The sequence below is a fragment of the Trichosurus vulpecula genome, chromosome 4, assembly GCF_011100635.1.
Source record: "Trichosurus vulpecula isolate mTriVul1 chromosome 4, mTriVul1.pri, whole genome shotgun sequence".
Taxonomy (NCBI): Eukaryota; Metazoa; Chordata; class Mammalia; order Diprotodontia; family Phalangeridae; genus Trichosurus; species Trichosurus vulpecula.
In genome coordinates, this window is record NC_050576.1 from 153,193,669 (window position 1) to 153,208,054 (window position 14,386).

General features: G+C 35.1%; 1 protein-coding gene across 1 annotated transcript in view; it reads right to left on the reverse strand.

The window, feature by feature from the left end:
• Positions 1–14,386, reverse strand: part of NUP133 (nucleoporin 133) — a 69,392-nt gene that overhangs the window by 28,492 nt on the left and 26,514 nt on the right. The window contains exons 12-15 of the mRNA XM_036757187.1: positions 13,647–13,738; positions 7,174–7,337; positions 5,588–5,682; positions 2,999–3,223 (exon numbers count right to left, since the gene is read on the reverse strand). Of these exons, the coding sequence (XP_036613082.1) occupies positions 2,999–3,223; positions 5,588–5,682; positions 7,174–7,337; positions 13,647–13,738 (576 nt within the window). The remainder of the gene's footprint in view (positions 1–2,998; positions 3,224–5,587; positions 5,683–7,173; positions 7,338–13,646; positions 13,739–14,386) is intronic.

The following is a 14,386-nucleotide window of genomic DNA, read 5'->3' on the forward strand; positions in this document are numbered from 1 at the left end:
GAAACACACAAGACTTAAAATGAACATTAAGAGATACAGAAAAATATTGTGACAAAATACTATATATATTTATGTTAAACACCCTAAAAAGCACAGAGGTGAAAAGATATTTAATACGATCAAAAACATATATTTAAAACCAAGAGATAGATTTGCAGTGGAGAAGCACTGGAAATTTTCCCAATACAAACAAGGGTGATGTGAAAATGGTACCTCTCTCTATTATTGTTCGGCATCTATAAAAATTAGAGAAGGAAATTTAACAAATTAAAGTAAAATGTTAGCAAACATAAAATTGTCTCTATTTTCAGATTACAAGATGATTCACTAAGAAAACTCTGGAAAACTGGGAAGAAACTGAGATTATTATTAGCTTGATTAAAGTAGCAAGATACAAAAGCAAATTCATAAAAATTATTAACACTATATAAATTGCAAAGAAGGTTCCAATCTATGTTGGTAGAGGAAGTTTCTCACTATGAGTTCCCAGCATCAAAGAACTCACATCTATGGTTTAAAAAAATTAACAAAGACCAAGAAGAAATTATATTAGAAATCCAACTTAAAATAACAACAATAGCTAATATTTATAAAGTGCTTTAAGTTTTACAAAGCACTTTACATATTCTTTCATTTGACCTTCACAATAATCCAACGAGGTAAATGCTATTATTGTATCAGTTTCACAGGTGAGGAAACTAAAGCTGGGAGAGATTAAGTGACTTGCTCAGTCATACAGCTAGTAAGTATCTAAGGCAAGAACTGAATTCAGACTTTCCTGCTTCAACTCCAACTTCAACACTCTAGCTACTATGCCACTTACCTACCTTACATAATGTATAAAATACTGGTGAATTAACATCCTAAAACACTCCAGACATTGAATATTCTATCTTTCCCCAGGCCTTATGAACATCTAACCCTGTCCTTCATCCTCACCTCCATCCCCTCAACCCTCAGTTCTTTTCCAGGCTATCACCTTTGCATTGGCTACACACTATCCTCTCTTCCAAATCTCAACCCCTTGGTGAACTAATTCATGCTGACTTCTACTCTTGAATCTCTTGACCTCTGTCCTATCACAATCACACCTTGCTAAACCCCAACCATATATTACTTCCACCTTATGTCTCCTTTGCTCCTATCCATGAGCTACTGAATAAAGCTGAAGGAAATCATGAAACCTTAACAAATGGGGCCGCTACAAATTTGTTATGTAATCTCAATTTTCCTCTATCTTCAGCATTATTCTACTGCTCCCTAATCAATTTCACTATCCCACTCTCCATAGCAACTATTCCAAATCTTTTCATCTCTCCTCAAGCTTTCTGCCATGGAACTTGCCTCATAATTCACCACAAAAAGTGAGGCATAACATGGTGATCTCCAAATTTTGTATCACTCAGGCATCTTCTCCCTTTATCTCTCCTTCAATCGTATCTTGGATGGAGACGAGGCCCTTGTCCTTGCCAAGGCCAATTACTCTACATGCATCCTCCAGCCTATCCTGTCCTGTCTTCTCCAAAAGATTGTCCTCACTATCATTTATACTCTTTCCCTAATCTTTAATCTCTATCTACTGGCTCTTTCCCAGCTGCATATAAACACCCATGCTCCTCCATCCTTAAAAATATCTCAAATTCACCCATCCCTACTGGCTATCCTTCTATTTCACTCCTCCCCTTCTTTGCTACATTCTTCAGCTTGGTTCTTCCATTTCTTCTCTTATCATTTGCTTCTAAATCCTCTGCGATATATACATACATACACATTCACTTATATATATATGAGGTAATCAAAAACAAACACTTTCAAAAGGGGACAGGGTCAAGGGAGAAAATTCAATAAAGGGGGATGGGTTGGGAAGGAGCAAAATATAGTTAGTCTTTCACAACATGAGTATTGTGGAAGGGTTATACATAATGATACACATGTGGCCTGTGTTGAACTGCTTGACTTCTTGGGGAGGGTGGGTGGGAAGGGAGGAGGAGGGAGAATTTGGAACTCAAAGTTTTTAAAAACACACATTCAAAAACAAAAAAAACTAGAAAATAACTAGAAAATGCAACTAGAAAATAAGATACACAGGCAATGCGGAGTAGAAATTTAGCTTGCCCTACAAGAGGGGAAGGGAAAAGGGGATGGGAGGGGAGTGGGGTGACAGAAGGGAGGGCTGACTGGGGAACAGGGCAACCAGAATATACGCCATCTTGGAGTGGGGGGGAGGGTAGAAATGGGGAGAAAATTTGTAATTCAAACTCTTGTGAAAACCAATGCTGAAAACTAAATATGTTAAATAAATAAATTAAATTAAATTAAATCCTCTGCGATCTGTCATTCAACAACCAAAAATGTCTTCTCCAAAGTTATTGATGATCTCTTGATCACTAAATCTAAAAGTCTTTTATTGATCTTCATCCATCTTGACCTAACTGCAGTCTTTGCAACTGTTCAACAACTCCTCCTGGATTTTCTCTCCTCCCTAGGTTTTCTTGCTTGCTCTTGGTTCTCCTCCTATTTATCTGCCTGTTCCTTCTCGGTCTTCTTTGCTGACGCACCCACTCACCAAGCATGTCTTCCAAAGATCTGTCCATAGCCGCACCTCTATTCCCTCTATACTATCTCACATACTAATCTCATCAGCTTCCATATTTAATTATTTTTATGTACATGACTCCTAGAATTCCATTTCCAGCAAGAGTGTCTCTCTTGAGCTCCAGTCAGTCCTGCATCACCAACTCCCTTTTATCAACTTGATCTGGACGTCTTTATAGGTATTTCAGACTTGACATGTAAAAAACAGATTTCATTACCTTTCTCTGCAAACTCTCCCTTCTTATTTATTCAAGTAATAAGCATTTTATATTAAATGCATATATATTATATATAACATGTAATGTGCTGTATTGCATGTTTACATACATAATTATATTATATTATATATATTAACATTATAGCTTTACCAAATAGATAAATACCAAGAAAGATAACATCTTACCTCTCTAAAAAAGACATCTGCAGGAGTAAGACTTGGTGGAACATCACGTTCTCTTTTGTTTAAAGCACTTAAGATAGCAGTATTCACCAGGTCAGAAAGTCTAGAATGGTGGTTTTTGAGAACAATGGCAGCCGACAACTTTTCAGCATGTTCACAGAGCAATAGCCGTGTTGCTATGGGCATCCCTCTTAAAGGAGAGGTGCCCAGACGATCAAATAAGCCAACCTTGTGAAAAAGATAGACCACATGCTCTCAGAAAAGATTTATAGTAATATTTTAAAAATCTAGTTAATTTTTCACCTAGATTGAGTTTAAGAAATCTTCTTTGATTCCTACAGTATCTGACCCTCTTCCAGTCAAGGTCAGGGAGCTCTTGTAGGCTTCCTGTCCTCATTCTATCAGAAGTATCAAAGAAATCTATGGGCAAAATAAACCTGAGGAACCACTTCAGTATTTCTTTTTGAACACACCCTTTCCTACAACTTGTAGACCTTCTTGTTTCAATGCCTACCTTTTTGCCTTGACTTCTGACATTATCACCTAGTCACCTTGTAGCAAATGACCTGGCAGTTCTAAATTTTCAGGTATATCCTTGACTCAATAGCACTTAACAAATATTTATTTTTATGAAATATAATTTTTTTATATCATAGCACTGAACAATTCTTATAAGTGAAACTCACTCTGGACACATAATGAAGTTAAATTGTATTCCATTACTACATTTATTATGTTACTGTATTTCCATGTTCCAAGTTTAGACTTAACTCAGTATACCTATTTAATGAAAATAAACAAAAAACATACTTAGATACTTCAACTTATAACATGTAACACACACACGCACACGCACACACACAAAAGAATAAAACATGACATGGATATATGCAAATCCTTATTTGAAATTCTTAAAAATTCCTTCTTAGAAGACAAAAAGTTAAGGCGATGACTTATACAGTAAGTTCTCTTGCTAGAGTTAAGAACTCTGGCTCAAAATTAAAAGCTCAAAGCTTTGATCATCTTTTATCATCTTGATTTGGATGTCCCATAGGTATTTCAAACTCGACATGTAAAAAACAGCTTAAAATTAAAAGAATGTAAAATTCAGGACAGAAAGCCCATAACAGACATTTAATGATATAGTAATTAAAAAAAAATCCAAAACCTCATCATAGCTTTCCTTTGTAAGGCAACTACTATTTCTTAAAGGAGCCTAATGAATAACTGTGTGACAATTATATCCAGCAGTAAACATTCTTTTTAATCCATATTTAAGAAAACTCCAACAATCTGATCAAACAAGTTATTTCTTCTTTTGATGGATAGGGAGAACTGGGTTTAAGTGCTACCTCTGCCACTCATTAGCTAGGTCACGTTGGGCAAATCTCTCTGAACTTGGTCCTTCATACATAAAATAATAATAATAATATTTATACCAACTGGACAGGGTTATTGTGAGAACATCTGATAAACTTTAAAGCATTATATAAATATGACCTTTGTCATATCTTCCTTAAAAAATCATTTTTTCTTACTTCCTCCACCTAAATTTGAAACTTATTTTTATGTTAGAAAGTTCCTCCCTAAATTTCCAGAATTTTTTCTTCCTAATACAGAAAATATTATTTTTACAGAAAATATTAGAGAAATATTATTCATGTATGACAGCAGATCATGCCCACAATGGCAGCTCTCTCAATAAAATATATTAAGGGGATTAGATTTTCCATTTTCTTCATTGTATGGACTTGAAGAAAGTTGTGGTACACCTCATAACTGTTAAACAGGCAAAAATGGTTTAAAAAAACGCGGTAAGACAATGTTGGAGGTATGACTAGAAGACAGGCACGTTAGCACTACTTACTAATAGGAGGAGTTCTGAATAGTCTAATGACTCTAGAAAACAATTTGGAACTATGTGTGATAAATCATTAAACTGTTCATATGCTTTGATCCAATAATTTCTCTACTAGAGTATATATATCTAGTATATCCTCCAAGGAAATCAAGGACAAAAAGACACACACACACTACTCACAGCAGCACTCTTTGAGGTAGCAAAAAACTAGAAATAATGAATAAAATTTGGCATTTGAATGTAATGGAATGTAACAGAAACAACATGAAGAACTCAGAAACTTGGGAAGGCTTGTATGAACTGACACTGAGTGAAGTAAAAAAGTCAAACCAAGAGAACTATACACACAATGACCACAATGACAGAGAGAGAAACTGTAAAGGACATGAGAAATCAGATTGATGCAATTACTAATTTGACTCCAGGAGACTTATGATGAAATGTACCTTTCTGTTCTCAGTGGAATGGAGGTGGAGTGTAAGGGCTGAATGAGGCATATGCTGCCAGAGAGTCAATATGTCAGTTTATTTTAACTGTATTTCTTTGTTACAAGAGAGAGATTTACTGCAGGGGAGGGGGAAAGAGGGAGGGAGAAAGATACTGGGAAATTACAGTACTGATTTTTAAAACTATTAATAAAACATTTGTTTAAAAAGATGTGATAAACCCACATCTCTCCAGGAATGTTTTGATCCTGGGTGTCTGAAGTTCTCAACAATTTAGACTCTTACTTGATGAATAAAATCCATAAGGAAACAATGGGCTTTCATCTTGTCTTCTAGTTGATGAAGAATGATAAGTGATGTATTACTGAATCCTGGTGCTTCTGTTAAAACATAATGATAAAATCTGAATACTAAGTGTGTTCTAGTTTTATATTATTGCTAATAAAAAAAAGAAGAGTAAAATCAAACATTAGGCACACAGAAAGACAACTATTGGTAACATAATCCAAGAATTGTAAAATTTAGAGGAACACTTTTGAGACCAAAATAATTCTTTGTTGGGACTCTCCATTTTTTTTAAAAACAATTCTAGTGCTATCAGGAGAGAGATCCTCCCTTTGATATTTTTGCATAATCATCTCACTAAAAAAGGTTAATCATTTATAGCATTTAAAGGCTGATAGCTATAAAGAATGGCCATCAAGTATGTAGATTCAATTTTCTTAATTTCAGCAATGGAAACTACTCAAAAATAAAATTATAATGCAAACTCTGGCAGTCTCTTATAACTAACAGGGGATAAAGAGAGTCTGATACCAAGTGTTGTCGCTTATGTGATTATACATATGATTTATGTGAGCTGAAAGCAATAATCACGTTAAATTCATTATTTAGTTCCTGATCATATATGCCAAATATCTGAAAATTATAGTTGACAATCTACTTTAAGAAATGAAAAAAAAAATGATGTAAATATATTTCCCCAAGATAGCACAGTTAGCAGATTTTAGAGGTGACCTGCAAAAATGATACTAGGCCCAATGCAGTCCAGGTATTCAAAAGTAAATTCTATCAAACTTTTACAGCACAAATAACTCCTGAGTTAATAAAGCTTATTCAAAACATAGAAAGAGATGGTAAAATACCCAACTCCTTCCACAAGCAATAAGATATTGATCTCTAAACTTTAAATGAAACTAAGAAAACCATAGACTAGTGGCACTAATTTATACTGATATGAAATACTAAATAAAATATCTGCAAATAAAATATAACAGTAGATGCTAAAAAAAATCAATTGGGACAAAATACAATTTATAAGTAGAATGTAAGGATGGCTTTGCATCTGGAAATATCATAACTTTTAACACAAGGAAAAAAATAAAAATATGATCATATGTCCAGTGACACTAGCCTCTTTTTTGTTCATCAAACAGGACACACAATCTTTGGGTTCTGGACATTTTCACTGGCTGTCCCCTATACCTAGAGTGCTCCCCCTCATCATTTACACCTCCTGGCTTCCCTGAAATCACAGCTAAAATCCTATCTCCTAAGAAAGCCTTTCCCAACCCCAATTCTAGTGACTTCCTTCAATTGGTTATTTCCTATTCATCCTATATACAGTTAGTTTGAGCATAGTTGTTTGTATGTTGTCTCTCCAATCAGACTGAGAGATCCTTGAGGCCAGGAACTGTCTTTTGGCTTTCTTTGTATCCCCAGGGCATAGCACTGTGCCTGGCACATATTTCATAAATTGCAATAATAGTGGTTACTACTGTAATTTTTTATAAAATAAAATTAAAATACCCTCTTTCCTTCTCAGAATAAAATTAACATAACCAATGTTAAAAGCTTATTAATTTTCTTACCCTCAGGGACAGATTCAGCCCATCGTGGATCAGAAGCTGGGTAGTCATCCACCAAATCAACACTGATTTGGGTCACAGCTCTATCCAGCTGAATGTCAGAATCCGAATCAGAATGAGATGAAAACAGTTCATCAACCATGATTTGGGCATGAACTAGATCTTTTCTGCAACAAAATTAGAAATTAGAAAGGAAATTGCATAGGTATATAAATAACCACCCATTAGATTTCTTTCACTAACGGAATAAATATAAGAAGTCAAAAGATGCCCAATCTGATTAAGAAAATAATTCTGAAGGAATTGATTTTGTATCATTTTAATATTGACTCTACTCTGTAATTGAGACAATTCTGTATTATTGTCCCATTTTGTATGATTACTTTAGGCAATTTGTTTCTTTGCCTGTGAGCTAAGTTTAGAAGTTCAGTTCTCCTGCTAACGATTGTTCTATTCTTGCCTCAGGGAAATCTATTATCCTTGAGGGATGCAGGTGGACACCAGGGAATCTAGTCCAATTTCTTTACAGCACCAAGCTATCCTTCAAGGATGTCTGGTTTGTTATCCAAAGAACTCTGGTCCACTATCTCTGACTTTTCAGGGGGACTCAAACAATGAACATTTCTTAGTCACAGGAGGGAAGGAGGGGATTGTTGCTAGCCCCTCATTCCCCTATGCCACAACTCTGTAAGTAATCATACTAATTTCACCATTTATGATGTCAAACTCTTAACCAATCATAAGTTATTCTCCACTTATGAAGTCCTGTTCTTTGTTCTGCACTTCCCTGAAAATATAAAAAGGCTAGCCATTCTCACTCTCAGGGGTCTTAGCTTTGCTGAGGAAGCCAAGATCCTATTTATTGGTAAATTTGCACTTTCCTAATAAATTGATCATGCTCAGAACTTTGTGCCTTAGCTTACCTTATTTTGATTGCACCAATTCTTAAAAACAGTCATGACCAAAATAAAGAAATATACATTTTCTCTGGGTAAATACCAGAACATAAACTCCTTTAAAAAATATTGTGATTAGAAGTTCAGGGATGAAATAATAAATGATTTTAATATATGGATAGGAAACACCTTGTTGGGGGGGAAAAAGTGTTTTGCTCTCTGAGTCAAATGCTTTTTCATAAATATCGAACAATATACACAATGGGATCTTATAATCTCTACATCTTTTGGACAACTGAACAATGGTAAAGATGTAGCCCATGGTTGAATATTGTTTATGAAATCTTGCATGCTCCTTACTAATACCCTCATAAGTAAAGATAATGCTCAAGAAGATTTTTTATAGATGGCAAAGTAGGCATACAGTAAGCTTTTTTTGGTATAAAGTCTGAGAATTTTTCTAAACCTTGCATATCTTTCTCTCTTTCTACTACTTTACATATTTATCCCTCAATAGTCTCATAATTTTGTCTCTTCCAGTATGACAGTGCAATTGTTCCATTTAGTGAAATTCCTATCATCTTTATAAGCATATTCAAGACTATGGTATTAGAGTCCCAGTGTGACTGTTCCACATTCCTTGATAAGAAAAAAAAAATGTGCTATAGTAATCTTTACAGATCTTTTTCACTTTTCTTCTGTTTATTGCCCTCTATATATTTAAACTTATATGAATTGATGCAAAGTGAAGCAGAACTAGGAGAAAATTGTACACAGTAACAGCAATATTATAAGATGATCAACTGTGAAAAACAAGACAATGTTCCAAGACAATTCCAAAGGACCCATGATGAAAGATGCTATCCACTTTCAGAGAGAGAACTGATGAACACTGAATGCAGACTGAAGTATACTTTTTTCCACTTTCTTTATTTTTATTGTTTTATTTTGTTTGTATTTTCTTTTATAATATGGCTAATATGGAACTATATTTTGCACAACTTCACATGTACAATCAACATCAAATTGTTTACCTTGTAAAAGTGGGGGGGGGGGGGAGAGGCCTGAGGAAGGAGAGAATATGAAGCTAAAAATTTTTTTACATATAATTGGGAAATATTTAACAAAATAAAAAATAATTTCTAAATAAATAAGTACTGATAAGTAAGTAGCTGCCAAAAAAATACCATGAAAAATATTGCAACTTGTGCACCAACATTAGTTGGTAAGAATAGAGAAGCAGAGAATTCTATGAAGATCTTGCTATCACCCTCCAAATTAAATCTACACACTTAATGACCTCAATAAAAAGGAGGGGAAAGGATAGGGTGGTAAGTAATAGCATGGGACGAAAGGTATAAGAGAGACCAAAGTGGTGTAGATTACACAGAAGCCTCATGTCTTTATATCATGAACACTTTCTTCAAGAAATTAGTTGATATGTGTTGGCTATCATATACAGAAACAATATCACAAAAAAAAAGAAATAGATTATATTTTAAAATACAGGAAGTGGGAGTCATCCATAAATCAGCTATCTGTGTATAGTTCAGAATTGTCAGTGCAAAGATCAGAATTGGTAGAAAGCAAGAAGACTAATGAAAAAAAGACATAATGTACAATTGAAATAATTCCATTTTCATCTATTTAAACAAGCAATTAGCAATGACGTCAATTTTACCTTTAGAAGAAATCAAAAAGAGCCCTCTCAACATTCTGCACCAAACAACTTTAAAATAATGCCTCAAAATGAATTCTGGAGTGGCAGAGCTAACAAAAGGTGAGACATTCTTTCAACCCAAGATACCTTAGGACTTCAGAAAGAGAGATCTATGACACAGGAGTGGAGGCTGGCCTGGAGCCCACATGGATGAAACACTACTAGTAAGACTAGGTGGTGGCAACAGAAGCAGCAGCAGTCTTGGGACCTACCAAGCCAGAGATGGTAAGGGGACCTGGCAACTGGTCAGAAAGAGACTACAGGGTACTCCAGTGCTAGGCAGGACCAGACTCTGTTTGGCAACTCCACTGCCTAAGCTCACTTACGGGTCATAGATCATACCACCTAGAAAGTACCAAAACCTTCCAAACCCCCAGAACTTGCACTGAAACAGCAGTGAGAAAAAGCCTGAAGCTTGAGAAAGTACCCTTCCACCCCTCACACCTGCCACAAAGCCTAATAATGACACAAATTCCAAATAAAGAAACAGGATGGGAAAATGAGCAAAGAGAAAAAAAAAGGAACCTGGCCACAAAAAGCTACTATGGTGACAGGGAAGAAAAACAGAACTAATTAAAAGGGATGAGCAGGGAAACTACATTTTACAAAAAGGAACCATATCCAAAGAAGAAATATCAATACTTAACATATATATACCAAATGGCACAGCATCCAAAGTCTTAAAGGAACGACAACTTTCCCCTCTCAGAGCTAGATAAATCTAACTATAGAACAAATAAGAAAGAACCCAAAGAGACAGAATCTTTGAAAAGATTTCTGGAGAAAATTGAATGGGAATAGAAAGCAGGATACCCTTTCCTCATCTGTACAGGGCACCTTCACAAAAACTAACCATGAACTAGAGTATCAATATCTTACAACCAAATGCAGAAAAGCAGAAATATTAAATTCAACTTTTAAAGATCATAATGCAATAAAAGTTAAATTTAATAAAAAGCTATGGAAGCACAGATTAAAATTTAATTGGAAACAAAATAATCTAATACTAAAGAATGAGTGGATCAAAGAGCTAATCACAGAAACAATCAATAATTTCATTAAAGAGAATGACAAGAATGAGACAACATTCCAAGATTTGTGGGATGCAGCTAAAGCAGTACTTAGGAGAAAATTTATATCTCTAAATTTGTACATCAATAAAAGAGAGAAACAGTATATCAATGAACTGGGCATGCAACTAAAAAAAACTGGAAAAAGAAAAAATTTAAAATCCCCAATTAAACACCAAAACAGAAATCCTAAAAATCAAAGGAGAAATTAATAAAACTGAAAGTTAAAAAAAACCCACTGAACTAATAAATAAAACTAGGAGCTGGTTATACAAAAAATAAAATAAAACAGATGCCCATCAACCAGGGAATGGCTGAACAAGTTGTGGTATATGACTGAGAGAAAATTATTGTACTCTAAGAAATGACAAGCAGGATGCTTTCAGAAAAGCCTGGAAAGACTTATACAAACTGATGCAAAATGAAGTAAGCAGAACCAGGAGAAAACTGTACACGATAACAGCAATACTATAAGATGATCAACTGTAAAAAACAAGACAATGATCCAAGACAATTCCAAAGGACCCATGATGAAAGATGGTATCCACTTTCAGAGAGAGAACTGGTGAACACTGAATGCAGAGAGAAGCATACTTTTTTCCACTTTCTTTATTTTTATTGTTTCATTTTGTTTGTATTTTCTTTTGTAATATGGCTAATATGGAACTATATTTTGCACAACTTCACATGTACAATCAACATCAAATTGTTTACCTTGTAAAAGTGGGGGGAGAGGCCTGGGGAAGGAGAGAATTTGAAGCTAAATTTTTTTTTAAATGTGTTAAAAAAAATTTTTTTACATATAATTGGGGAATATTTAACAAAATAAAAATAATTTCTAAATAAATAAAGGAAATCAGACTGTGGAATCAGAGCATCTCTTTAAAATGTCCTAACTCTATGAATGCCTACTTCTTAAATGCTATGACTACAATCATCATAGAAATTCTCAACTGATAAAATATTCAGGGAGCATAGTGCAGTGGACAGAGAGTTGGTCCTAGAATCAGGAAGACCTGGATTTTGAGTGAGACCTCTGATACATAACAGCAGTGTGTTATGAACAAGTCACATAACAATCTCATTCAGTGGAAGATATATTTGGAAGAATTCCTTACACAGAAGATTACAAGTCTAAACCAATCTATTCTCTTACTCAAACCTCAAGACCCTGTAGTATTCTGTGAAACCTAAAGGAACAGACATGCCATAAGGATTGTTCATTTATTCAACAGTGAGTACCTACTACTATTGTACTAAGTGTTGTAAAGAATGCAAAGACTAATAGGACATGCACTGGTCCTGATAATGTTGCACTCTGGAGCCTCCAGTAAAAAACTCAGGATTTGTTATGAAGTGACCTGACACATTATTATCGGTGTAGCCCAAAAGAAAAGCACTCAACTTAGAAGGCTTAGATCTTAGTCCCAGTTATGCCACTATTTAGCTCTATGTCTTTTGGCAAAATCACTGGGCCTCAAGTTTCCTCATCTGTAAGATAAGAGGACTAAACTAGAAGATCTCTAAGGTACCCTTAAGGTCTGAAATTCTGTGATCCCTTTCCATCCCGACCTGGATTACTGAAAATCTTCCAGAACTTTTACAGTGAAGTCACAACATTTTTACAACACATATGGATGGCCAGATGAAGGAAAAACTAAGATTCACTGCTTAAGGGCTGGGTCTTTTAAAACAGAAAAGGCTTGTCTCATTGCTCCCTCTACTGACCAGAAGACTGAACGCAGTTAAGAAAATAGTATAAAGGATAAATACAAAAAAGCAAAAACTTTAGAAAGGTAAGTACATTAGAATGCTAGTCCAGGGATCCCCCAATTTTTGGCGGGGGGGGGGAAGGGGAGAGGGGAAAATTTTTTCATTTCCTAGAAACCGTGAAATCACAAGAGTATGCCTTCATATATGGGCACATACTAATGCTAAAATCCCCGACCAGCACAAAGGGGACAGAACTGACTGCTATATTCCTTCTCTCCTGAAAATCCCCTCATTCACTAAGAGGGGCACATGGGGCAAGGTATAATAATAGTAATTGGCTTGGGGAACTACAAAGTAGGGTTCTCAGATCTAATACATCTAGTAGTTCCCAACCTACTGGCAAGAGACCCTCGATCTAGCCCAGTCCTCTTATTTTACAGACAGCAAAACGTAAGCTGAGAAGTTAGATTTGCTCAGTCACATACCTCACTAAGGACAAAGCCAGAATTAGAATCAAGAATCAAATATATTCACCAAAAAATTATTCAAATATAATCTGAAGACCGTTATTTCATATTCTTCCTAGGAAAAAAACTTCAGTTTTTTTCAATTTCACATCAAAGTACATTAATCCACTGTGTTTATGGCCTGGTTTTAAAATATGCATAAACAGACCGTTCCCACCCCCACAACACTGCAAAGCTCAAAGTTACAATTCAATGTCATTAGCAAAACCTCCCACTCCTACCCTTTGAGGGTCTGACTGTTACAGGATCATAAGATTTTGAAGTGGAACAGACTTCAGCATTCACCTACTTTAAAATGTTCTCATTTAATTGATGAAGAGGCTGAGGAGCAGAAAAGCAAAGAAACTTTCCCAGGTTCACATGAGGGATCCCCCAAGATAGTGGATCTGGGATGCCAATCTAGGTCCTCTGAATTCCAAATTCATTACTTTCTTCTTCACCCTCTCCTGCCTCTCCAAGTTGCTAACTTTGTTGGTTTTTTTTGTTAAGTGATATATTGAAATAAAATTTATCCTTGGACTTACAATCATGCTTCACAAATATTGTATACCTGCAGTACTGAAGAAAAGCAGCTTTTAGCAATCTTGTCTTGTCTTCTTGTGCTATGACATCCATTTTTGCAGTGTTTTCAAAAACTGGACTCTGGAATAACAAATTGTATTTTGGAGATGGAATCAACAGAACATTTAAAGTTGTTGGAATAAATAGCTACATACAGACTCACAACAAAAAATAATGTCCTAACATGTGCAGAACACACCTATAGGTTTGAGTTATTTATAAAAGCAAACTAAGCAATACCAATCTTAATTGAATTCAATAATCATTTATTAAGAACTTATTTTATGCCAGGAACTATGCTAGTTAAGAGAGACAAGAGGATAAAAATGGCAGTTGCTACTCCCAAAGTGCTTGAATCTACCAGTGGGGATATATCGAATAAGAGAGTACTGGGACAAACTAGAGATCACAAATAGAACTCTAGGAAAATTAAGGAGAGAAAACTTTCAGCTGGGGCAGGGATTAGAGAACATATTGTAAACTGAGCTTAAGTGAAATATAAAATTCTAACAGGCAGAAAGGAGGAGGGAGGGCATTCCAAAAAGGCACCACAGCATAGTAGAAAAAATGTGAGATTTTAGAAAAAGAAATTAAAGACTTATGTTCAAATCCTAGCTTTGATATTTACTTTCTGTGTGGCCTTGAGAAACTCACTGTACTTCTCATCTGTAAAACAATATGGTTAGACTAAATGATTTCTCACATCCCTTCCAGCTTTAAATCTATGAT